Raw genomic sequence first — 26006 nt, 5'->3', positions numbered from 1 at the left:
GAAGGGAAGCGGGGCTGCTGGGATTAGAACCGGCGCCCATATGGGATCCTGGGCGTGCAAGGTGAGGACCTTAACCACTTGCGCCACCGCGCCGAGCTGGGCCCTTGGCAGCACCTGAGTTTTATAAAGAAATTACTACCAGGAAAGAAATGTTCTCCAACCTGACTTCCACTAGGGCCCGAGAAGCGAACAGGAGAACACTCTAATCTGTACTTCCAAGCCATCTGTCCTGAGAAGCACCAGACAGAACAGTGAGAGCCCTGACTAAATTAGCTTCATAATGATGTGAGCTGCCTCTGGCTTTAGAACGAGTTCAAGATTTGGAGCAGGAAAGCTTGAATTGAATTTCTGGCTTAGCCACTTACAAGTTTCATGCCCTTGAAGGGAAGACGGGGAGTGCTATGGTCTCAGATGTGACACCCCCTGCCCCACCCCACACTCCCCGCCAACATGCATCCATCGATCTGCCCTAAGATGGAAGTATTCAAAAACAGGCCTTGAGGAGGTCATTACATTTTATAGAGCTAATGAGGATGAAGTCTTGATCACAGCATTAGAGCTAAAAGGCGTTCTCCCTTCCTCTCCACCTTGTGAAAACCCAGCAGGAAGCCCACCACCCTGGAAGGGGACTCTCCACGCCTACAATTCCCGCACCGTGGCCAAAGATTTCCAACCTCCAGGACGTGAGAAACAGATCCCACTGTATAACCCACCCAGTCTACAGTGTTTTATTGTAGCTACCCAAACTGAGTAACAGAGGAAGCACTGCCCTTTTCTGGACTTGGCTTTCCCACCAGTGAGGTGGGGCTAATGACGCCTAATCCATGGAATTACTGAGAGATTCAGTGAAATTATCTAGAACAAGGGATAGTACCAACACTAATTGTTGTTCCATGAGCAGCTGCATAATAATAATAATAATAATATATTCAGGACCTTCACAGTTTGTAACACTCTAATTTGATGGTTAGAACTACTGTATTTAGTAAACCAAACAGGGTTTATTTATCTTGTTGGTGAAGAATGGAGCCTCACTAGAAAACCAGGTCCTCTGGAAAGGCACACTTACAGAAGGAGAGGGCAAAGCAGAAAGATCTTCTACCCGTTGGTCACTCCCCTACAGGCCACAATGACCAGAGCTGAGCTCATCCAAAATTGGGAGCCAGAATCCCCCTCCGGGTCTCCCATGTCAGAGGCAAGGACCCAAATCCTCGGGCCATCTTCTGTTTTCCCAGGCCATTAGCAGGAGCTGAGTCAGATGAGGAACATCCAGGACGTGAATCAGCTCCCACAGTGGTTGCTGGCACTGCAGGTGGAGGCTCTACCAGCTGTGCCACAGCTCCACCACATCCTCTACCAAGGGAGTCCTATCTGGCTTCACCAAGACACTGAAAAGGTTTGTGCTGAAGGCTGTGACGCAGTTCTACATGAATGTAAGAACTTTTCTACCTGCTGTTGCTCCTAGGTTCAAGATCTGTATCATTTCTTTTCATTCAGAATTCACTTGCTGGATGCTACTGACTCATCTCTGGCACGGTAAGAAGTGTGTGAACTCTCACAATAAGAAGCGAGGCCCAGCACAGTGACTGGCTAAATCATTGCCTTGCATGCCCCAGGATCCCATGTGATCACTGGTTTGTGTCCCAGTTGCTCCACTTCCCATCCAGCTCTCTGGGAAAGAAGATGGCCCAAAGCTTTGGGATCCTACACCTGCTTGGGAGACCTGGAAGAAGTTCCTGGCTCCTGGCTTTGGACTGGCTCAGCTCCAGTCGTTGCAGCCGCATGAAGAGTGAACCAGTGGACAGAAGATCTTTCTCTTTGTCTCTATGTCTCTCTGTAAATCTGCCTTTTCAATTAAACTAAAATAAACTTTAAAAACAGAAAGAAAGGCTGAGGAGCCGGTCCGATGACACAGGAGGTCAAGCTCCCCCTTGGGATCTCATATTGGAATGTCTGGAATTAATCCCCACTTGCCTGTCCTTTTTTTTTAAGATGAGCTTATGTATTTGAACGTCAGGAAGATGTCTGCAGCCAGACCACCCTGAACGCGCCTGAGCTCGTCTAACGTCAGGAAGAGACAGAGAAAGACAGGTTCCATCTGCTGTTGCACTCCTCCCATTGCGGCAACAACCACGGATGCACCAGGAAAAAGTCAGGAGCATCATCTGGGTCCCCCACATAGTGGCAGGTGTCCAAGCCCTTAGGCCATTTTCTTTGGCTTTCCCAGAGCAGCCGGAGAGAGCTGGATCAGAAGTAGAGGAACCAGAACATGAATTGGTGCCCATACAGGATGCTGGCATTGCAAACTATTAAAGAGACTGTCCTTTTTCCAATATAATCTGGTACCTTTGTCAAAGATCCAGCAGCTATGGAAGCTTTGATTGATTTGGGGATCTACTGTACTTCAAAGTAGGTCTTAACCAGCAATGACACTGAAGACAGATGTCTCAGGAGCATTCGAAAACAAACAATAACAGAATAATATATAAATGGGCCCGGCAGCAGTAGCCTAGCAGCTAAAGTCCTTGCCTTGAAACCGCCAGGATCCCATATGGGCACCGGTTCATACACCAATGGTCCTGCTTCCCATCCAGCTCTCTGCTCGTGGCCTGGGAAAGCAGTCGAGGACGGAAAGCCTTGGGACCCTGCACCCGCGTGGGAGACCTGGAAGAGGCCCTAGGCTCCTGGCTTCGGATTGGCTCAGCTCCAGCCTTTGCGGCCACTTAGGGAGTGAATCATTGGACAGAAGATCTTCCTCTTTGTCTCTCCTCCTCTCTGTGTATCTGACTTTTCAATTTAAAAAAAAAAAAAAAAAGAAACCAAGCTTGCTCTTTAAAAAAAATATGTAGATAGTATTCTGAAGGGGGGGATTAAAAATCCCTGTAAAGCTAGAATTACATCATCCAGTAAAATGTCGTGAAGGAAGAGGGGCAAAATAGGGGAAGTTGGGGAGAACTGTGAGCTGATCCCGTCACGTGCTCACCGCAGGATTCCCAAGAATTGGGCAGAAGCAATCACAGAGAGCGCTCAGACAAAGGGCAGTAAAATGCGTTACATGCTCATAGCTGAGCGGACCTAAAAATAAGTTTAATTTCTAGAAGGAAACAAGATAGAACTGCAATTGTAAGTAATAACAAACAGTAGGAGCAACACGCACAGGTGCAGAATTAAAACACCCAAAGGCCATTGTATTTTCAAAAGGAGAGTGTATTAATACTAACTTCACATTTTAACCTTACATCTTAAAATAAGGCCAAAAAAATTACTAAAATATACACAGAGTATATAATTTCAGATAAATTTAGGAGGAAAATGATGTGAGAAAAAACACACAGTTCAGAAGCAGCAAGCTGCTTTTTTAAGTTTTCCACATTTTTAATCTACTTTTGTTATATACCATTCTCATTCATGATAAGTAATATTTTATAATTTTTTATTGGGTGGGGCCTGGCATAATAGCCTAGTGGCTAAAGTCCTCACCTTGCATGTGGCAGCATCCCATATGAGCAGCTGTTTGTGAGTTCAAGTCCTGGCAGCTCCACTTCCCATCCAGCTCCCTGCTTGTGACCTGGGAAAGCAGTCAAGGACAGCCCAAAGCCTTGGGACCTTGCACCGTGTGGGAGACCTGGAAGAGGCTCCTGGCTCCTGCTTTGGATTGGCTCAGCTCTGCTGTTGTGGTCACTCGGGGAGTAAGCCAGTATCTGGAAGTCTTTCTCTCTGTCCTCTGTGTAAATCTGACTTTCCAGTTAAAAAAAAAAAATCTTTAAAATAATAATAATCATTTTTATTGGGAGTTTATATTTTAAAGATTGATTTATTTATCTGAAAGGCAGAATTAGAGAGAGGAGGACAAGGATCTTTCATCTGCTGATTCATTCCCCGAACGGTAGCAATGACCAGAACTGGACTTCTGAGTTTCCCACATGGGTGCAGGGCCGAGCACTTGGGCCTTCCTCTGCCGCTTTCCCAGGCACGTGAGCAGAGAGCGGAAATGAAAGTGGAGCAGCCTAGACTCGAACCAGCAGCCACATCGTCGTTTTTATGTTTGCTTCTGCCGGCTATTGCATATGCGCCATCCCTCAGGTCTTTGTTGGAGGAGGGAACTTAATCAGTTTCTTGGACATTCCAATAATTTGAGTGCTAGAAATTTAAGCTCCCAACTCCTTAAAATGCAGGTCTAGGAGCTTGGTGTGTGGGTTTAAGACGCCACCTGCAGTGCTGGCATCCTACCTATGCAGAATTTTAAGTTTCCACTGCTCCACTTTTAATCCACTTCCAGCTGATGTGCCTGAAAAGCCAATGGAGGCTGGCCAGGTGCGTGGGCCCACCGCACCGCACAGGAGACCCAGACGGAGTTGCAGGCTCCTGGCGTGTGGCCTTCACCTTGCCCAACCCTATCTATTGTGGCCATTTGGGGAGGGAAACAAATGGATGGAAGATTCTTGCTCTGTCAGTCTGTCTTTTAAGTCATTAAAAAAAAAAGATTTATTTTATTTTCATTTAAATGGCAGTTACTGAGATAAGGAGGAAAAGAGATTTTTACATCCACTGGTTCAATACCTAAATGGCGCTAAAAGCCAGAGCTGGGCCACTCAGCAGCCCGGAGCGTCTTCTGGGGCTCCCATGTGGGTGCAGGGTCCCAAAGACTTGAACCTGCTGCTTTCCCAGGCCACAAACAGGGAGCTGAATCAGGACTGGAACAGCTGGTTCGGGTGCCCAAAAGGGGATGCTGGCATTACTGGTGAAGGTTTAGCTTACTATATCTCAATATTAGCCCCTTAAATCATACTTTAAAAAAAAATTATTTATTTTTATTGCAAAGTCAGATAGAGAGGAGGAGAGACAGAGAGGAAGATCTTCTGCCCTATGATTTTTCACTCCCCAAGTGACCGCAAAGGCCGGTGCTGTGCTGATCCGAAACCAGAAGCCAGGAGCTTCTTCCAGGTCTCCCATGTGGGTGCAGGAAGCCAAGGCTTTGGGCCATCTTTGACCACTTTCCCAGGCCACAAGCAGGGAGCTGGATGGGAAATGGAGCTGTCGGAATTAGAACCAGCGCCCATATGGGATCCTGTGCGTTCAAGTCTTTAGCCGCTACGCCACCACACCGGGCCCATACTTTTTTTTTAAGAAATGAAATACAGTTCTCAGATATGGACGATTACTGTATTTCTTTTCTTAAATCGAGAGACAAGGCAGCTTCCTCATCTACTTGTCCAAGAATATTTTTTTTCTCCTAGTCTACACTCTTTCTGAAGCTAATCCTTAGTGAGAGTGACTTTGCAAGGTACCAATTTCCAGATCCTACACCAAGCTACCTTACCTCCCACCCTCACACAGCTGGGCTCAAATTCCAGCGAACACCGCTGTGACGCAGGACGCCCGGCTGCCTTGGTGTACCCGAAGAGGCTAGATTCCAGCTTCAAACCAGAACAGGCCTGGGCACACTGGTGTACTTGGTAGCCCCCGTAACCCACGGCCAATTAGTTCATCCAATTAGTGCTGCGACCTTCTTTATTTTCATTGTTGATCCTTTGGAATTTTTCTTCAGAGAGTTAGCTTCACGATAAAAACAAGGTCATTATTCTACCCAGCATTACAGGACGTGGGTACTGAGGCTGTTCATGTTCTAGTTCACCATCTTGCCAGCTCACAAAATCCTATTTTAATGCTTTACCACAGTGTTAAAGTCCGAGGATAACAGTCACGGTGGCTGCTCCTGCGGACGCGGGCCCTGCGGTTCCCAAAGTTAGCAGCCTCTCCCCTCCCCCACCGCCCTTCCCGGAAGGCCTCGCCTCGGACTTTAAGCATGTTCTAGAACTCTCCAGGCTGGCCTACCTTCTTCTTGTCAGAAGTAGAAGACAAACTTCACCATTACTGCGCAAATTCTTCCCCTAAAGGAAGCAGTGGGGTTGCTGTTTTCTGTCTGGGCACTTCTTCACATTCAGTAGACAAAGGAGGTGATGGGGCCAACCCACGGGGCGTCTCCAATCCAACCCCATCTACCTCAAACTTTACAGAAATACGTCCCAAGTTTCTAGGCTGTTGATATTGCTTTCTCTGCGTCCCGCTGACTAGGGTACTATCGGCCATATTCCTACTTCTATATGTATTTCTGATGGATATGGGGGTGGGTGGTGGGACTTCATCGTCTTTGTTCCAGACGCCATTTTGCAACCGGGGACCGACGTGTCTCAAAATGTAACGTACTGACGTTCAGCACGCCTCCTTCTCGCAAGGGGGGCTTCCAAGGTGCTTCGGGGGTGACGTACGTCGCTGGAGCCGTGGGCCCGTGCGAGGGCGCGCGCCCCTTGCGTCCCCCCCAGGCGCCCCCACCGCCGGCCTGTCCCCCATTGGCTGAGGCCGCTGCACGCGCCCGTGCCGTGCGTAGGCCCTGCGGGAGCCCCGTGGCCACGCCTCAGTCCCGCGGCTGCCTCTCCCCAGTCCCGGGGTCTCCTCCGTCCCTGCTGCCCTCGGTGTGCTTCACGCTGCTGCTCGTTTCTGTTTTTGTCTGTTTTCTCTGTGCCCTCCGAGCCCCTTGGAGAGAGAGCGGGCGGTGGGCTCCCGCGCACGTCGCAGCAGCCCCCCGAGGTGTGCTTCCAGAAGCGCGGCCTCGGCCTCCCCTTCCTCCTCAGCCCAGCCGGCTTGCCGCCATCATGGTGAGTGGAGGCAGAGGCCCGCGAGGGGGTCCGGGCACAGAGCCGGACACCGTCCTCCGGGGTGTGGCGAAAGGCTCTCTGCGTGTGGCAGAGGCAGCGAGGCTGGAGATGGGGTGACCCCCAGCCTGGCTTGCGGTGGTGGGGGGCCTCGCTGGACACCCCAAGGGCCACAGGGCGACACCTGAGGCCGACACGGCCGGCCGCGGCAGCCCGGGCTCTGGGGTTGGCGGTCTGTTGCGAAGGGGTTTCTTTTAGGGGGTCGTGGGCAGGGTCCCCCACTCTTCCCAGGCCCCAGGCGCGTAGGCCGTGCGCGTCTTGGGGTTCTGACGGAGTCTGGGTCTGTGAGATGGCGGCCGCCCCGACGCCTCCGAGCATGGCTCCCTGAGCGGGGCCCACAGCCCTGGCGTCGGTCCGCGGGGTCCGCGGGGTCCGTGGGCTGGCGGCCGTTCCCTGGGACCCCAGGACGCACCGAGGGCGCCCCGCGAAGAGGCCGCCCTGGCCCCGCTGCTGACAGCGCACGCCACCGCCGCCATCATGGCCACGTGCGCCGGGGTTCTGGTGTCGCCCCACGGAATTTTTAGATTTGCTTTTTAAACTCTGGGAACGCCTTTCTTTGCCTCTCTCTCTCAACACTCTAGGAACTTTGAAGGAGAATGTTGATTTTGTAAGCGAGCGTTTGGTGTCCGTTTTTAAATCAGTGGCATCGCACTGGTTCACAAGCGCTGTGGGACCCAGTTCTGTGCCCACGGACTAACCACTAAGTCGCAAACGTGTAACAGCCTGTGGGTTCACATTTGTGTTTCATAATTATTACGCTTCTATTTTATTGTCATATTTGTAAGTATGTGTAACGGTCCCTATTCGTTATTTAAAATCTCCATGTTTGATGCAATTTAATAATCATTGAGTTTCTTTCCTCTTCATTATTAGAGGTGAAATGGGAAATACTAACGGTTTACGTTTTTTTTTTTTTCTGAAAATGAAAGTAAGTTTATCATTTGAAAATAATCTAGGAAAATCGCGACCTGCTTTAATCCCGGCACTGCAAATCGGTTACATGGTGACCCATGTGTGTCCTTCTAGATATTTTGTGTGCTTATATTGCGCATAGATAAGGTTCACTTTACAAAATTTTTTTATTTTATATGGTACTATATCGATTACTGTCCAATATACCAGACAGGACAGTGGTATAACAAGTTAATCCTCCACCTGCAACTCTCCCATCCCATGTGGGGTGCCAGCTGCTCCATCTCCAATCCTGCTCCCTGCTGGTGGCCTGGGAAAGCAGTGGAAGATGACCCAAGACTCTGCACGAATGACCAACCAGCTAGGGGCTCCTGGCTGCCAAGGGATTCAGCTCAGGCCGTTGCTGCCGACTGGGGAGCGGACCCGTGGTTGGGAGATCTCAGTCTCAGTCTGTGTGACTCCACCTTTCAAACGGGAGTAAATCATATATATATGTATGCACACACACTGGGAATAACACGAAACCAGTATAACTTGGAGTGTATAATGTTGAAAATTGTACCAGTACTTTACTAAATTTCTTTATGATGAGTAACTTTTCCAGTACTAAAACAGCCACCACAGCACTGTGTAAATATCTTGGCGTGCTTGCATTGTTGATTTCTTCTGATAGCTTTCCCGAAGTGAGTGGAAATCTCTACACCCATTTTACAATGGTTCTAATTTATAAAAAATTTTTACAAGGTACTAATCGTGAAGTGTACAATTTTCCCACTGATGACATGCAGATTGATTTGATATCTAAAATCTTTCCCATGAGAGGTTTTATTATTTTTCATTCTTGCAAACATAAGAGAGAGAAAATACTTCACTATGTTGATGTGACTTTTTAAAAATGTGTTCATTAGGGCCCGGCGGTATGGCCTACTGGCTAAAGTCCTTGCCTTGAATGCACTGGGATCCCATATGGTCGCCGGTTCTAATCCCCAGAGTTCCACTTCCTCTTTATCTTTCCTCCTCTCTGTATATCTGACTTTGTAATAAAAATAAATAAACCTATTTTAAAAAGTCATAATTTTAAAAAATGTGTTTATTGGGGCCAGCAGTGGTAGCCTCGCGGCTAAAGTTCTTGCCTTTCATGCTCCGGGATCCCATAGAGGCTCCAGTTTACGTCCCAGCAGCTCCACTTCCCATCCAGCTCCCTGCCTGTGGCCCAGGAATGCAGTCGAGGACGGCCCAAAGCCTTGGGACCCTGCACCCATGTGGGAGACCCGGGAGGATTCAGGCTCCTAGCTTTGGATGGGTGCAGCCCTGGCCATTGTGGCCAGTTGGGGAGTGAATCAACAACAGAAGATCTTTCTGTCTTTTCTCTTCTCTGTATATCTGACTTTCCAATACAAATAAATAAATCTTAAATATATATATATGTATGTATGTATGTATGTATGTATTCGAAAGGTAGAGTTACAGAAAGGAGAAACCAAGGTTTTCGATCTACTGTTCCATCTCACGTGGCCACAATGGCCAGTGCGGAGCCAGGTGGAATAGAGGAACTGGGATCTTAATTCACACTCCGAAGCAGGTTTAAGGAACCGAGTGCTTAGACCATCTACTGCTGCTTTCCCAGGAGCAGTGAACTGGAGCAGGCCACTGCATTGCAGGTGGAGCAGCCGGGCCGCCAGCCAGCACCCGCGTGACATTGCGTCATTTCATGTCACAATTCCAGTCTGACATACTTTTTAAAAAACTCATCTGTCTTTTTTATATGTAAATTGTTAACCTACCTTTTTACTTGTATATTTTTGTTATTTCTGTTAGCTCCTAAAAACTCAGTTATTTACCACACATGGTAGAAGAAATTTGATAAAAGTGCTGCCCCTTACTCTATTCTTGGTTTCTATGAAAATAACCTTTGGTGTTTAATTTTAAACTTGGTACTATCTTAGAATTAGATCCATAGAAAATAAAATGTATGTTTTGTTGGTTATTTTTTAAAAATTGAAAAAGGGGGCTGGCATTGTGATCTCACAAGTCAAGCCACTGCCTGTTGGCATCGCGTATGGGTATCAGTTCACATCCCTGCTGATGCTCCCGGGAAAGCAGGAAGCATGGTCCAAGGAAGGCCTCAGCAGCGCCCCTGGGAAACCTGGAGGAAGCGCAGGCTCCTGGCTGCAGGCTGGCCTGGCCCCAGCTGTCAGGCAGCCATTTGGGGTGGAAGACCTCTCCTTCTGTCTCTCTGTTCAAATAAATGAATTTTTAAAAATTAAAAATGAATGCTATGTTTTCTCAGATTCTTTTTCAATGATGAGGTGAAGTCACAGGCGATTTGAAAGTGTTGTTTGTTTTTGTGGGAGCAAGCGCGGCTCGGCCTGTTGCTCCCCAGTAGTGGGCCATATGACTTCCTGCTTTCCCGCCCCACTGCCCAGAAGCTGCTCTTGGAGTCATGTTAAGTGTTTATTCTGATTTTCATTTCCTTAATTTTGGCTTTTCTCTTTTATAAATTCGTTCTTGTTGACATAACTAACTTTGATGAGTACAAATTACAAGTGTAGATCTCAGTTTGCTTACGTATTAATTGCACTAACTTAATGTCAAAGAAGCTGATATCCTAGGAATTTGGATTTTTCCAGTTTTTAGTTTTCTTGTTCCTTAGATACTCAAATATTAACAGAGGTATGTTAAGATAAACAAAAGTTTGCGTGTCTGGGGATCTCCAAGCTTGCCCATGTCACTGTCCCAAAATGGCTCATTCAGAACCCACCAAGCTGAAGTTAGAATTCATCAGAAGAGTTACAATTAATGCAGTTTTTCATCATCCATATAATGGTTTGAAATTATATTTAACATCAAACTTCTGCTTGTCCTGAGCATTCACTTTTAAGAGTATTTTTAGTCGCAAAAATAAGATAATCAGTTTCCTTTTTTTGTTTTACTTACAAATCATGTAAATATGCATCACCGGTGTAGTATCCCTGCTGTTTCAGATTTGATCGATGGAGTGGTTTATTTACTTTGTTAGTTTTGACCGCCACCTGCTGGCCAAAGATGAGCACACATTGATGCCTGCCTTATCTCAGACATTACAGAATTAGTGATTAGATGCGTATTGTATTTACTCCCCAGTTAAGCAGGCAGCCAACATGCAAAATCCAAGGCAAAACCAAGTTTCCTATGATACTGTGTGCTTTTCTTCCTATCAAATCATTACATCTGAAGCCTCGTTTTTCTTTGGCACATAGAATCTGAAAATAGAGATCTTTTTCAGTCATTCACTTCGTTTTGTTCTTTTAAAGATTTACTTGTTTTTACTGGAAAGGCAGATTTATAGAAAGAAGGAGAGACAGAGAGAAAGATCCTAAATTGGCTGGTTCACTGTCCAAGTGAACACAATGGCCAGAGCTGAGCTGATCGAAAGCCAGGAGCTTTTTCAGGATCACCCAAGGACTTGGGCCGTCCGTCCTCTGCTGCCTTCCAGGGTCATAAGCAGGGAGCTGGATGGGAAGAGGAACCACTAGGACATGAACCAGGGCCTATACGGTATGGTGGCACTTGAAGGTGAAGGATTAGCCTGGTGAGACATGGTGCCCATCTAACCACTCACTTCTTGAGCCAGGACACTGAGATTCTGCAAAGGCTTATTTTATTGAACAATGAAAAACAAGTTCTTCATGAATGATTTTTCACTTTATTTCTAGTGGTATTGTGACAAGGTTTCTGTCAAAACCCTATTCAGATTTTAGGTCAGTTATGTAGAATGCTTAGTAATAGCCATGACCTTCTGCCCCCCGAATACCAAGACTATATCTCATGTGTTACTGCAGAACATTGCTTCGGCTGTGAGCAGGAGCTGGGGAGGCATGAACTCTTCTGAAGTCTCGGGCATAGGCGCGCTTCAGCTACATTCATACATTGTAGTCCAGAGATGGTTGACTCTGTAGCTTTACAAAGTTCATTTACAAGTGAAGGGACAGTTGAGCAGAAAGTCAAGGGATTGCAGGGCAAAATTGTCACGGTGCCAGTGTGTGCCCTGGGAGGCAACAGGTAAAAGCTCGGGCACATGGCTGTCAGCCACCCACTGCGAGACCCGCAGTGAGTTCCTGGCTTTGGCTCGGCCCACCTCTGGCTTGTACAGTCATCTGGGGAGCAGGTGGAAGGTTTCCGTCTCTCTGCCTTTCAGATAAATGGAAAATTAGCAAAAATGTTGAAATTTTTTCAGAAATAGAAGAAAATACTGTAGGAACATATTTTCACTGTTTTCTACTTCATTGTCATACAATATCCAGTTATAGGAAAGAATTAGAGAGTATTCATATAGAAAACCAGAATAATGAGTGTAAACACACATGAAGAGAGAAGCACATGAGTCAACTTTGGTCATGTGACAATTTTAATTTCCTCTCCAAATAGTAGAACAGTTTATGGAATGATTATCAGTAGCCCCTAGCATTTAATTATCATTTAGGGGTTTTCCTGCTGTCTCTTTATGTTAATTGCTGTAAGAAGTGTTGTTTCCTTTACAGAAAGATGGAGCAGTTGCTTGCTTTTCTTTATGTTGGTTGCAGGTGTATGTCTGAGAACTTTCTCAGAAGTCTTCCATATTTATCTCTTGTAATCATTTAATTCATGAATGAGTTTTAGATAAATAGGTGTCTTCAAATAATTTCCTGAAATTCCAGCTAGTTGTTAATAAAGTACCCACAAAAGAAGTCAGCTAAAATAGTAAAAGAGAGAAACTTTCTGTAACAACCTATTGAAAATAAATTCAGATAAGCACATAGTAATATACATTACCGTATCACTTTATGCTTTACAAAATGCATTCACAGATGTTGCCTCCTTTCATTTGCAAAGTAGTTTGCCCGGAACAAGTGAACAAGTGGCTTATAAGCAAGTAAGGGACGTGAACAGAGCTCGCCCAATGGAATAATTTTTCGTTTGCTTAAGTTACTCTGCTTCTCCAGTCTCTCTCTTACCTATGAATTCTGTTTCAGAAAGTTGACATTAGCCACAGAACCTACTGTGGGAAGACTAAAAACAGTTCTGATCAAAATCCAGAAAAGTAATGAGCTTTCTGTATGGATTTCTTTATCTGAAAACAAACATGGCATTATATCCTTCATCCCACTGTAAAAATTAAAATTAGTGGAAATGACTTAGTATTATTTAGGAAGGAAACTGATTTCAAAGCTTTGAATGCCTTAACATTGGGGGAGAGTACTACAGCTCTCACCCCTCTTTTTAAGTAAGAGCTGTGGTATGTGGGAAATAATGCATGCATGATCCATTTCCTGAGCTAAACAGGTGTACTAACAGGGAGTGTTAAAATTATAAAATGCACGTTATTGATTATATGGAGTAAAAAGGTGAAATAAAACAGGTTAGTTTGAAACTTTGATACTTGGTTTTCTTCTTGATGCATCTTTTACCTTTTCTAAGAGATTTCCATGGTTTTTTAATGAAGATTTGTTTTGCTTTCATTTGAAAAGCAGATTTTTACTGAGAAGGAGAGACAAGGAAGTTCTTCCATTGGTTGTTCACTTTCTCAATAATAATGACCAGAACTGGGCTAATCTAATGCCAGGAGTCAGGAGCTGCTTCTGGGTCTCCGATGTGATTACAGGGTCCCAGTGCCCTGGACCATCCTCTGCTGCTTTCCCAGGCCATGAGTAGGGAGCGGGAACTGAAGCAGAGCAGCCAGACAGAAACCCACACCCATATGGGATGCTGACGCCAAAGGGTGGAGAATTAGCCTGCTGTTCCAACCACCTGGGCCCCCACCATGCTTTTTATTCATGTATTCTATAAAATTAGAATTTGTTTGCCAGTGTAAAACAGTATGCTTCTAATAATTTTAATTTTTGCTAATCTGAACTGTTTTTTCTTACAAGTCAGAAAATACAAAGCCAGTCTTTCGTAGAATTGTATAAGTGATAATAATGGGCAACATTAGGCTTAATAAAGTACAGTACCCTTGGGCCCAGCCAAGTAACCTGGTGGCCAAATGCCTTCCCTTGAATGCACTGGGGTCCCTTATGATTATTGGTTCTAATCCTGGCGGCCCTACTTGCCACCCAGCTCCCTGCTTGTGGCCTGGGAAAGCAGTCGGGGATGGCCTAAAGCCTTAGGATCCTGCACCTGCGTGGGAGACCTGGAGGAAGTTCCTGGCTCCTGGCTTCAGATTGCCTCAGTTCCGGCCATTGCGGTCACTTGGGGAGTGAACCAATGGATGGAAGATAAAATAAAAAATTAAATAGATCTTTTAGAAAAAACAAAGTACCGTACCCTTGATTGCTTTAAAACTGGAGTCTGAACTAAGCTATATTGATGACTGATCTATATATAATGAAGAACAATTTACATAAAATAGTTTGTTCTTTAAATGCAGAACTTAGGTTTCATGTTGTGCATGGGTTTTGTGTGTCTCGTTGTGATGGTCTGCTCTCTGTGTTACAGTCTGCTGCAAATTCTGAGGCTGCGAGCTCAGCAGCCTCCAGGGAGGCCGGCACCCAGTCCTCATCAGCTGCTTCGAGCCAAGGCTATGTTCTACCAGAAGGCAAAATCATGCCCAACACCATATTTGTTGGTGGAATTGATGTTAGGGTATTGTATTCACATTTCATTTATATTTTAAAATACATTGTCTGGAATGGAAATTTGATCCTGTTGCAAGCCTTTTTTTAATTTTTTTTTTTTTTTTTTTTTTGTATTTTGTGCAGAGTTGGTTTTGTGTTTAACCATAGGAGCTAAACATACTGTTGACAGAGAGCTACATGTCCTGGGTGACACTTGAGGGAATTAATTCACGTTGTAAGGCTCCCTTTAGAGTAGAATTTAAAATGTCAAACGCTGAATTTTTATTCTTAAAGTTTAATCTTTTTCATAGATGGATGAAGCAGAAATTAGAAGTTTCTTTGCTAGATATGGTTCTGTTAAAGAAGTAAAAATAATCACGGATCGAAGTGGTGTGTCCAAGGGGTAAGTAAAACATGTAGTGCCTGTCAATTAGCAAACATCTGAATGCTAGCATCTGCTATTGTTTCATGAATGAAATGTGTTGCTTTGTTCATTTCTTGCATGCAAAAAAAAGTTTGTTAGATCTTCAGCAGTTTCCTATTATTTGTTTTTTCAGTTTTTCCTATTTTGACCAAGTGGATTAATTGATTTTACCAAAGAATTGTTTTCTTTGCATATTTCACAGAACCTTAAGTTTTAACCGTCTTGCATTAGATAGTAAATTTCATATTTGTAGGTGAGGATGTTATGTTGGGACTGGGGTTCCCATGCCACCTTGTCACAGTATATTCTAACGTAGGTGAGATTTTAAGGAGTTAGAAGTAGTCCTGTTTACGGAGGATCTAGCGCATCTCACAGATGAATTAGTGCAGCGGATTGCCCACCTTTCCCGTGACCATTCCTGTTATCTCCTAGAAGTGCTAACCAGTTACCATACAGAGATGATTTTATCTTTCATTTATCTGCCTTTCTAGCTATGGATTTGTTTCATTTTATAATGATGTGGATGTACAGAAGATAGTGGAAGTAAGTAATCTTTGTGTGGAAAATGTCTTATTTAGTTTATTAATGAAATGTTTATTGAGTCCTGAATATACTAATTCTTAGGCTAAATACAGAGAACGGTAACACTTCTTGTTCAAATCCAAGCTTAGAATAATCTCGCATAACATGTCTTATTTTTGACTGGATAAATAGTTTCAAGAACTAGAGAGGAAGACATGGGGCCAGTTGATAGCTTTTGGATCAAATTCTGTTGACGCATGATTAGAGTGGTCAAGAAGGAAAATAAGTTTGTTTTGATATATACTTAACCACTGATCTGTTTTTCTTAAAGGTTTATGTAAAGTCAGAGTTAGAGAGAGAGAGAGAAATCCTGCACAGACTGATTGTCCAAATGGCCGCCAAAGGCAGAGCTGTTTCTGGGTCTCCTGTGTGGGTGGCAGGGGCCCTGGCACTGGGGACATCTCCCACTGCCTTGCTTCTCAAGCCGTTAGCGGGAGCCAGGACTCAAACCCACGGCCATCCAAGGCAGTGTTTTACCAGTTAAGCCAGAGATTTCAGGGTTAAAGAACACTGGTATTTACACAGGTGTTGGAAGGTAAAGACTAGGAAAACGATTCTAATTTTGTTACTGTTTTTGTTTTCAGTCACAGATAAACTTTCATGGTAAAAAGCTGAAACTGGGCCCTGCAATCAGGAAACAAAATTTATGTGAGTAAAAAAGAAATTGTTTTGTTGGTAGATTATTTTTCAGAGAACTAAAAGTATATTTTGTGTATAATTTTCTTAAAAGGTGCCTATCATGTGCAGCCTCGTCCGCTGGTGTTGAACCCTCCCGCTCCCCCGCAGTTTCCCAGTATGTGGGGCAGTCCAAGCACTGAAGCCTACATGCAGCCTCCAGCCATGATGAATCCCATCGCTCAGTATGTGCAGGTGAGTCACCGCAGTCACCATCTGTCATAAATGAAAATATAGTTCAATGTTTATACTTTGGGTGATAAAAATTAACTTTTGCTAGAAATCTCTCAGGTATTTTTCTAATCAATTAGCTAAAACATGTTTGTATAGAATTGCCAAGCATTTCTTAGAGGACAAGTCTCTTCCTTCTGTGTTACGAGTCTTCAGAGAGTTAAAGGCAACTTTCTTCAAGTATCTTTCTAGTTTATTTAAAACTAGCAACTGCCTCAGCCATCTTTTACTTTCAGTAATTTCCATGTGCTTCCTCTCATATAGATTGCTGACTTCTGGATGTATTCTGGTTTTAGATAGATTGCTGGTGTACCTTAGTAGCTACAAACCCTGGGAGTTTCTGGTGTAGAATTTGTCTGGTCCTGGTTGCTTTGAAGTGGGATTTGGTATGCTTATTCTCTTTTGTTCATAAATAACATTTATTTTCTCCTTAGTTCATTTTAAAGATACTGTCTTTGCTGCAAAAAAAAATGTAATAGTAAAATAGTTTTCATTCTCTCTCTCTCTCGCCTGCATTTTCGTCTATCTGAAACATAGGTTACATCTTTCATTTTTCGTGTTCTGAACATGGCTAGAAAGGAAAAGCCATACTTGTTCTTAACCTTTACTGAGAGCTGTGATTTTTTTAAAGATTTATTTTATTGGAAGAATCATAGAGAATAAGAAATTTTCCGTCTGCTGGTTCACTGTCCATCACAGCTGCCAGTGCTGGGCTAAACTGCAGCCAGGACCCAGAAGCCAGGAGCCTGTGGTCCTCCACATGAGTGCACAGGTCCAAGAACTCCGGCCCTCCTCTGCTGCTTTCCCTGGCACATTAACAGGGAGCTGGATTGCAAGTGGAGCAGCTGAGACTCCAACTGGCACCCTTGTGAGAGCCCAGCAGAGAGGGCATAGTTTCACCTGCTGTGTTAACAATGCTGGTCACCAAATCTATTATGAATGTTCATGAATGCTATTACCTTTGTGGTTTTAATTAATGAATATTTATTGAAATATGTAAGGGGATTCTTTATCTACCAGTTTGGGATAGTAGTCTACCCTTAATCTTTAGAAATGAAATAAAGGAAAAACATGAAGTCTGTTGGAGGATACACATCATGGAATAATATTGTCGAAGGATTACTAAACCATTTTAAAGTGTTTTTTAAATGAAATAGCAGAAGGATTAATTTGACTTACATGAATGTCAGTCCCATTAAGAGCTCTATCACAAGTGGGAGAAAGAACTGAGTGGGGATAAGTAAAGACAGAAGATAAACACAGGTTGGTAAAATCAGTCACCTGTCGTTCGTTCATTCTTCCTGCCTGCCACAAAAGTCAGTACTTCTTTATCATGAACTCAGGCATTCATTTGGAATTATAGGAATGAGTATAGATGCTATTTAATCTAGCATAATACTGAGTATTTCTTGATGTTCGTATTTTGTTATGTTGAGAATAGGGTTGTGTTTTTTTTTTTTTTCAGATTTACCTTAGTTATTAAACCAGTTGTTCTGTAAACTTCGTTTTCAGGCATATCCTCCTTACCCAAGTTCACCAGTTCAGGTCATCACTGGATATCAGCTGCCTGTTTATAATTATCAGGTAATTTAAGAGGGAACAAGTTGATATATTTTGAAATATTGTGAGGCTTTTATTTTTATAAATTTCATAAGTAGTTTGGCATTTGAACTAGCAAAGTGTATCTAAAGGACAAAAATATAAAAGCATTGCAGAGACCATAGCTTCTGTTATTTAGAAATAATGGAATGATAGTTTTGACCAAAATGTACTTTAGCAAGCACTTTTGTATGACTGTCTTCTAAGAGCTATTGTCTGATTTTTTTAAAGACTTGTTTATTTATTTAAAAAGCCGGAGTGACAGAGGGAGGGAGTGACAGAGAGCTTTCATTCACTGGTTTGGTCCCCAGAGTCTGCAGGGTCAGGGATGGGAGAGCAGAGCCCGGGCCCTGGGGACCGTGGGTCACTGTCCCTGTGCTGTGCTGGCAGGAAGCTGGAGCAGGAGCAGAGCAGCCACCGCTCACCACCGTGCCCTGACATCTGTGCTTTAACATTTTTTCTTCCATTGTTGCTGTCAGGTAGCTGAACTAGCTATTTGAGTAATATTGAGTAATATTTGAGTAATTTTTTGTTTCTTTTTTCTTTTTCAAGATGCCACCACAGTGGCCTGCTGGGGAGCCAAGAAGTTATGTTATACCTCCGGTAAAATGAATTAAAATAAATATCTCTTATTCTTTAATAGTTTCCTCATTTAACTATTACGTGTTTTTGGCCTTTTGTTTGCTATGATGTTTTTTTAAATTTGTTTACTTGAAAGGCAGAGCAGTGTAGAGAATGAGGGAAACGGCTTCTCTATGCCGATTTGCTCCTCATATGGCTACACCATGCAGGTCTGGGCCAGGCTGAAGCGGGAGTTAGGAGACGTCATCCTGGTTTCTCACAGGGGTTGCAGGGGCGCTCAGATGGTGGTCTGTCGTCGGTGGTCCGTCTGCTACCTTCCCAGGCCCCAGCAGAAAGCTAGGTTGGAGGTGGAATGGTTTTGACACGAACCAGCACGTCCAGGTTGCAGACCTTCGTGGGCAGCAATTTCACTTCCCGTGCTGGCCCTCTAAGTGCTTTTCAGTACGCTTTTAAATTTTATGTTATGCTTTCACAATTTCTTGTTTTCAAAAATGTACACTCCTGTGGGAGAAAGTGTTTTTTATTTGTTGTGTTTAAGCAAGGGCTGCTCTGCATATGGTAAATAATCACTGCTAGAATACATAATCAGAAAGGTATTAATGCAGGTTTAGGATTAACATAGAATCTGCCTACAATCTGCCTCTGGTTCTGCTACCTGTAAGACATCTGTTAAAGAGAAACGGAAATGCTAGTACTGTTAATACCGTCAAATAAGGAGAGTGTTAAAATAAAAGGTTGTACCACTTTTGAAACACCTTGAGCCCTTGTCATCATCAGGATCGAATATTTGAAAGATAGAACTAACAGGTAAAATTTTCAAGTACTCCCTTACTGCCCGTTTAGAATTTGTTTTTCTTGGAGTCCTAGTTCTGATTGTGTTAATACCTTGAGGTCATTTTATAAGTAAATCTTTGCCTTACTGCCCTTGGGCCATTCAGTTTAAGCTGAAATAATATAATTGAACTTCAACTTAGAAATGTACCTGTACGACTTCAATTACACCATTGTCTTTTTTAACGTAGGCTTACACAGCTGTTAACTACCACTGCAGTGACGTTGATCCAGGAGCTGAAGTTTTGTCGAATGAATGCTCCGTTCATGAAGCTGCTCCATCCCCTGGAAACGGCTCGCAAAAGGCAAACATTTAATTGTGTTGATTATTGTTAATATTTTGTATTTATATATTCAGATTTTAATAATGACCCTTTTAAAGATGGAAGACATTTGTTTATAGAGCATAATTAATTAACTAACATTTAGCCATTAATGGAAAAGCCCATGAAGTTTCTGGCATCCCTACTTTCTAGCGTGTACATACAGTTTCAGATTCAGTGGTAGGCCTCTCTCCTCTTCCAGTTTGTTTTTATTTATTTCATCATATATTAAGAAATATTATTAGTATTTTTAACATGTATTTTTTACAATTTAAACAAGTATTTACCTGAATAGTAAAACACTTTGTTTATGGACCTTCTAACATGCTTGTGGAAGCTCTCAAGTGGAAAAGTGGTAATTATTCAAATATTGAAGTAGACAAAGTTGTTGATTTTCTTGTTATTGTAAGATCAGGTTTCTGTGATAATACTTTCACTTAAATTTATTTAATTTTATTTGAAAGGAATATTTACAGAGCAATCAACCCCACTGGTTTACTCCCCAAATGGCTGCATTGGCCAGAGCTGGGCCAGTACAAGGCCACTAGCCTGGAGTTTTTTCCAGGTCTCTCCCAAATGGATGCAGAGGCCCAAAGGCATGGCCGTCTTTCTCGCCTTTCCCAGGCCATGAGCAGGGAGCTGGATTGGATGTGGAACTGCTGGGACTCCAGCCAGTGCCCACATGGGATGACAGCAAGCTGAGGCTTAACTTACTACGCCACGCCCCCAGTATTTCACTTTTGAATTAAAATATGTTTTATTGAATGGGTAAGATATAAAAGTTGGTATACAGGATATCTGCTGAACGACTGTCATCTTGGAGTGTGGACTTTTATCATGTGTGTCTTCGGACAAAAATGTTGGAACTCTAGAGTCATGAAATGAAAAAAATTTAAGATTGTGAAAAAATATGAAAGTAACAGTATAACTGTATAATTGGGTATTTTTTCTTAACAGTACTGGAATTCACTGTTTATATCTAACAGGAGAGATTTAAAAAGTTGAAGCATAAGATAAGGGTTTCAGAAATTGAGTTTTTAAGGCTAATATTTCATCATTAAAATTCTAAAATACTTCAGTTTGTCAGAACACTTAAGTGGAAAACTTAAGTGATGTGGTAAGAATTAGGACTTGCATAGTAAGAGTGTTTGTTCATTAAACGTTTTTTTTTTTTTAAAAAAAAATGCTTCATTATGAGTCAAATTGTCTTTAGATTACTGAAGACTTCTGTGTTTCAGAAATCCGTGGACCGAAGCATACAGACAGTGGTGTCGTGTTTGTTTAGTCCAGAGAACAGGCTGAGAAACTCTGTTGTGACTCAAGATGATTACTTCAAGGTATGAAAAAAATGGTATGCAGGATAAAAAATGGATTTATTAGCTTTGAAGTATCCTTTTTCTTGTGGTATGTGTGTTTACAGATGATTTGGAGCATTTAAATGAAGCATTGGGGTTTTACTGTAGCCCAGTAAAGCACAGCAAGTGAATTTTACCCAGCAAAGTATTTGATAACAGTCAAATCTTGGTAGGATGTGGTTTATCTTCAGGGAGAAAGCCTTGACTAAGCTTATAGTTGAAAGGATTCATGAAAGAATGTAGTCGAAAGGAAAATATTAGTTTGACCAAGTAGTAAAGAAAAAAGATCTAAAGAACTGAACTTGAGGTGAGTTCAGTTGAAAATGGATCAGATGAAAATGGATCACGCCAATGACGCTCCCGAACAATGTGGCAGGAGAGCGTCAGTGAAATACTGCAGGAAACACTGAGGGGAGAGATGCGACCTGTGGGACTTCCAGACGGACAGCGTGAGCTTGCTGCTCTCCCACCTGGCCGGTCATTTCAGTTTCCCTGAGGCTCGAGTTCTTACACGTGCAAATGAGGAGGCGGCACAGAAAGTCTCTCAGGTCCCTTTGTATTGGAGTATGTGAGTGTAAAATTCACTCAGATATTGTGTTTAAGATAGGGAAGGTGTGTGTTTAAATAAGACGTTTGTCAAGATGTAGGTACAATATAGGTCACCTATTTAACGCGTATAATTCACTGGGATTTTTTAGTAGATTCACAGGATTGTGTAATGCTGATCCCAGTAGATTGTAGAATAGTCACTGGCGTTACTTACTCCCCTGTTCCCTAACTTTTCTATTTTAGCCTTAGGCAATCATAAACTTAACTTTCTTAAGGACTTTTCTATTCTAGATGTTTTCTAAGTAGAATCGTAGGGTATTTGATCTAAAAGTTCATTGGTGTTACAGCGTGTATTTCTTTTTTAGTTTATGAATATACCATGTTTATTCCTTCATCAGCTGATAGACATCCAGGTTATAAATATCATGCACAAGTTATTGAGAAGACGGAAGTTTTTATTTGTCCTGAATCTAGGGAATATGCCCAGGAATGAGATTTCAGTCACATGGTTTAACTGTGCTTAATAATTGAGAAAATGTCAGTTTGTTCAAAGTGACTGTACTGTTTTATATTCAAAGAGAAGTTGGATTTTTAGTATTATTTATTAGATTTATTTATTTTTATTTGAAAGCTAGATTTCACGAGAGAGGAGAGGCAGGGAGAGAGGTCTTGTATCCATTGTCTTCACTCCCGGAGTGGTTGCAGTTAGCCAGAGCTGAAGCAGGCAGGAACCTGGAGCGCAGCTTCCTCTGGGTCTCCATGTGGGTACCGGGAGCCCAAGGATGTGAGGCATCCTCTCCTGCTCTCCCAGGTGAGGAGTGCAGCTCAGACTGAACCAGCAGGAGATGCTGGTGTCACAGGCAGAGGCTTCACTTGCTACACCACAGCACTGGTTCCTAAAGAGAAGAGTTTTGCCTATTACTTTGTATCTGTTAAATAGAGAAAGCAGACTGCCTTTTTAAAATCCTGTGAATAAACTTAAATGAATCTTAAAATTGATTTTTTTTTTTTACAAAATAGTAAGGAATTCCTATAATACAGAAGAGTAAAAACCACAGTAGGTAGTAAATATAATTCCTTTAAATTGACATTTTGCTCTTTACCTGTTCCTTTCTGTATACACAGAATCCACTTCAGACTGGAAAGAACTCTGGTTTGTCTGACAACCTACCTACCTTGTGCAAAGTTCTGAAGATTAATATTTAAATTCTTTTTTAACAAAGAAGAAAATATTCTTTTTTTAATAAAAGATTATTTTTATTGGAAAGTCAGATTTTTATAGAGAGGAGGAGAGACAGAAAGATCTTCCATCTGCTGCTTCACTCACCAATTAGCTGCAAGAGCTGAAGCTAAGATAATCCGAAGCCAGGAGCCAGGAGCTTTTTCTGGTTCTCCCACAGTGGGTGCAGGGTCCCAAGGCTTTTGCCTTCATCTGCTGCTTTCCCAGGCCACAAGCAGAGAGCTGGGAACAAAGTGGAGCTTCTGGGGCACAAACCCCATGTGGGATGCTAATACATTCAAACATTCAAGGCAAGGAGTTTAGACTACCGTGCCTGCCCCCCCCCCAAAATTCTTTAAACTTTATTTTTCACATGACTGTAGACAAAACTTCCCTTTAAATTTTAAAGCTTTCAGCTCCCTTGCTAGGAGTTAGGAGTTGGCAGCCGGGCCCGGCGCGGTGGCGCAAGTGGTTAAGGTCCTCGCCTTGCACGCCCAGGATCCCATATGGCCACCGGTTCTATCCCGGCAGCCCCGCTTCCCTTCCAGCTTCCTGCCTGTGGCCCAGGAAAGCAATCGAGGACGGCCCAGAGCTTTGGGACCCTGCACCCGCGTGGGAGACCCAGAAGAGGCTCCTGGCTTGGGACCGGCATAGCATCGGCCGTTGCGCTCACTTGGGGAGTGAATCATCAGACAGAAGATCTTCCTCTCTGTCTCTCCTCCTCTCTGTATATCTGCCTTTCCAATAAAAATAAATAAATCTTTAAAAAAAAAAAAAAGAAGTTGGCAGCCTACGGTTGTTTGGCATCTAGACAGTTGGCCAAGTGTTGTTTTTACTATTTCTGTTGAAATTGAGCACATCACAGCATTTGAATGTACTTTCCATTTCCATGGAAAATTCTCTTTGTTGTGTTAATTCCAGTACTTTCACAATTTTAAGTTTCCCCTGTGACATCTGAAGAGAAATGTATCAGTTGGGTCACTCTTCTAGGCCATAAACTAAGTAGGACAGACTTATCCTGCTGACAGATTACCTAATCTCCAGATAACGCATCTCCTTACATGACAACTAGATTTAATCCTTAAAAAATGGTACAGCCGAATAAACTGTAGAAAAGAAAATGCTATTATGTGATTTTTACTGGTTTACTCAGTTCCATTACTCTTTTTTCCACCTTTTTTTTTTTTAAAAAAAAGATTGAGGGCCGGCACAGTAACCTGGTTTCTGGGGTCCTCACCTTACAAGTGCCATGATACCAAGTGGATGCCAATTCTAGTCTTGGCTGCCCCACTTCCCGTCCAGCTCCCTGCTTGTGGCCAGGGAAGGCAGTCAAGGATGGCCTGGGGCGTTGGGACCCTGCACCTGTGTGGTGGACGTGTGACGGGCTCCTGGCTCCTGGCTTCGGATTGACTCAGCTCCAGCCATTGTGACCATTTGAGGAATGAATAGGTGGACGGAGGATCTTCCTCTGTCCCTCTTTCTCTTTGTATATCTGCCTTTCTGATAAAAATAAATAAAAAATCTGATAAAAAATATTTTTTAAGACTTATTTTTATCAGAAAGGCAGATATACAGAGAGAAAGAGAGACAAAGGGAAATATCTTCATCCGGTGTTTCATTTGCCAAGTAGCCACACTGGCCATAGCTGAGCTGATATGAAGCCAGGAGCTTCTTCTAGGTCTCCCATGCAGGTGCAGGATCCCAAGGAAAGCCTCGGACCATCTGCTGCCTTCCCAGGCCACAAGTGGGAACTGGGCGGGATGTGGACCCCACAATGGGGATTGTAAGGGGAGAGTTAGTCAGTTGAGCCATGGTGCAGAGCTCCCCTTACTCTTTTTGAGGCCTTGCCTCTTTCTGCACCTCTGCCAGCAACAAAGAATGAGGGCGAGATGGTGTGCGTGCACGTGACCCTCTTTATCCATAGGTGCCACATCTGTAGATCAGCCAGCTGTGAAGTAACACTTTGCTTTTTAAGCTGCATTTAAAATGAACATGTGCATTCTCAATTGTTGCTCTTTTCTAAACAGTATAACAACTGTGTACGTTGCAGTTGATATTATTAACAATCTAGAGGTGATTTAAAGCATGAAGGGAATGTGTAGCAGTTACAAATATACTGCGCTTGAGTTTCCGAGAGGCCCAGTGTCCTTGAGGAGACCAGCGGATGACCCTTTTCAGTTTTCCTCTTCGTTCCTAAAGGACGGTACATTCTCACAGGTTGGAGACACATTGTTTAAAAATGCTACAGCTGAAATCTTGCATCCTAAAACATGGGATTTCAAATTGAAGTGACAGAGAGATGTTTATAATCTATGATTTCCCCAAGACGAAATTCTGTTAGTAAAAACAGTACTTTGAAAAAAAATCACATACATTTCCACCATTTGTATTTGAGATAGCACTGCCTAATCACTAGTTTAAAACGCATAAAATAATACCTAGTAAAAGTGCTCCGTTTCGGAGTTTACTGAGATTTCCGTCACATAAAACTATCCATCTTGGTATACACTGCTAGCCCAAAGTTGAAGAATGCTTCACAACAAGGATTGCTTTTTTTTCTTGTTATGTATAATACTTAAACTGAAAATAAATACTTTCTAAGTATTGCAGCTCTGTTAGATCAATAGGAAATTTTCAGTGACTTTAAAAAAACCTGTTTGTCTTTTCTAGGATAAAAGAGTGCATCACTTTAGAAGAAGTCGGGCAGTGCTTAAATCTGTTTGATCCTCCCTGCCAACTTTCTGGTTTCATGGAAATTGGCTGATTTTGAATGTTAAGAAGAGACTGGAAGTTTTTCATTGCTATAGAATTTAACTCTGAATTTTGATGAATTCAGGGTTATATTAGATTGTGTAGTTTTATTTTACACTGAAACTGTTCTTCATTAGCTGTTTATTTAGAAACTAGTTCCATGTTTGATAGCTTAAAGTAAAAATAATTGAAACAGAGAAAGAACTTTTAAGATTATCTGTAAGGATCTTTTTAGAATTGAAATTAGAACTTTAAGAGTTTTAAAGGTAAATACAGATTTTCAAAAAATTGTTTTAAAAAGCCTCTTTTGAAAGGTCAGAGTTTTGGACAGTTTGAATACAAGCATTTCATTTCTCCAACAAGTATCCGTGACCAGGACAGTATTTAGAGTACTGTTCTTTGCTTTCTGATTTGTCTAGAAATTTACCACAAAAGCAGAATTTTTAAAACTGCATTTTTAATCAGTGGAACTTGGTATACAGTTTTATTGAAGTCTTCCTTATCTAAACCCAGTAAAACAGATTCTAAACAGCCCAGTCAGTGGGTCTTACATGTATTCAAAATATTTTATTCTTCATCTAGATTCCACCTATGTATGTTCTGCTTGATTGGGATGGTAATTAGGATAACTAAAATTCTGGGCCTGCTTTGTTTTTTTTTTAAGAATACAAAACAAACTAAACTTTAC

General features: G+C 42.7%; 1 protein-coding gene across 1 annotated transcript; it reads left to right on the top strand.

Annotated features, from left to right (window-relative positions):
• The first annotated feature begins 6647 nt into the window (after positions 1-6647).
• Positions 6648-25291, top strand: DAZL (deleted in azoospermia like). The gene is made up of 11 exons (XM_040965231.1): positions 6648-6656; positions 14079-14225; positions 14509-14600; positions 15113-15164; positions 15788-15851; positions 15934-16073; positions 17622-17693; positions 18261-18311; positions 19313-19426; positions 20683-20781; positions 25238-25291. Exons 1-11 carry the CDS (start codon positions 6654-6656, stop codon positions 25289-25291), a joined length of 888 nt encoding a protein of 295 aa, XP_040821165.1. The 5' UTR covers positions 6648-6653.
• Positions 25292-26006: the final 715 nt, after the last annotated feature.

This window comes from Ochotona curzoniae, unplaced genomic scaffold (genome assembly GCF_017591425.1).
Source record: "Ochotona curzoniae isolate NIBS_2020 unplaced genomic scaffold, NIBS_Ocur_1.0 contig_1302, whole genome shotgun sequence".
In the NCBI taxonomy this organism is placed as follows: domain Eukaryota; kingdom Metazoa; phylum Chordata; class Mammalia; order Lagomorpha; family Ochotonidae; genus Ochotona; species Ochotona curzoniae.
This window is presented reverse-complemented; position numbering and strand designations above follow the sequence as displayed.

Bases quoted from the DNA above. Each gene is read 5' to 3' on its own strand.
- DAZL (XM_040965231.1), top strand. The intron at 14,226-14,508 runs GTATTGTATTCA...TCTTTTTCATAG, and splicing joins TTGGTGGAATTGATGTTAGG to ATGGATGAAGCAGAAATTAG. The intron at 17,694-18,260 runs GTAATTTAAGAG...TTCTTTTTCAAG, and splicing joins TGCCTGTTTATAATTATCAG to ATGCCACCACAGTGGCCTGC.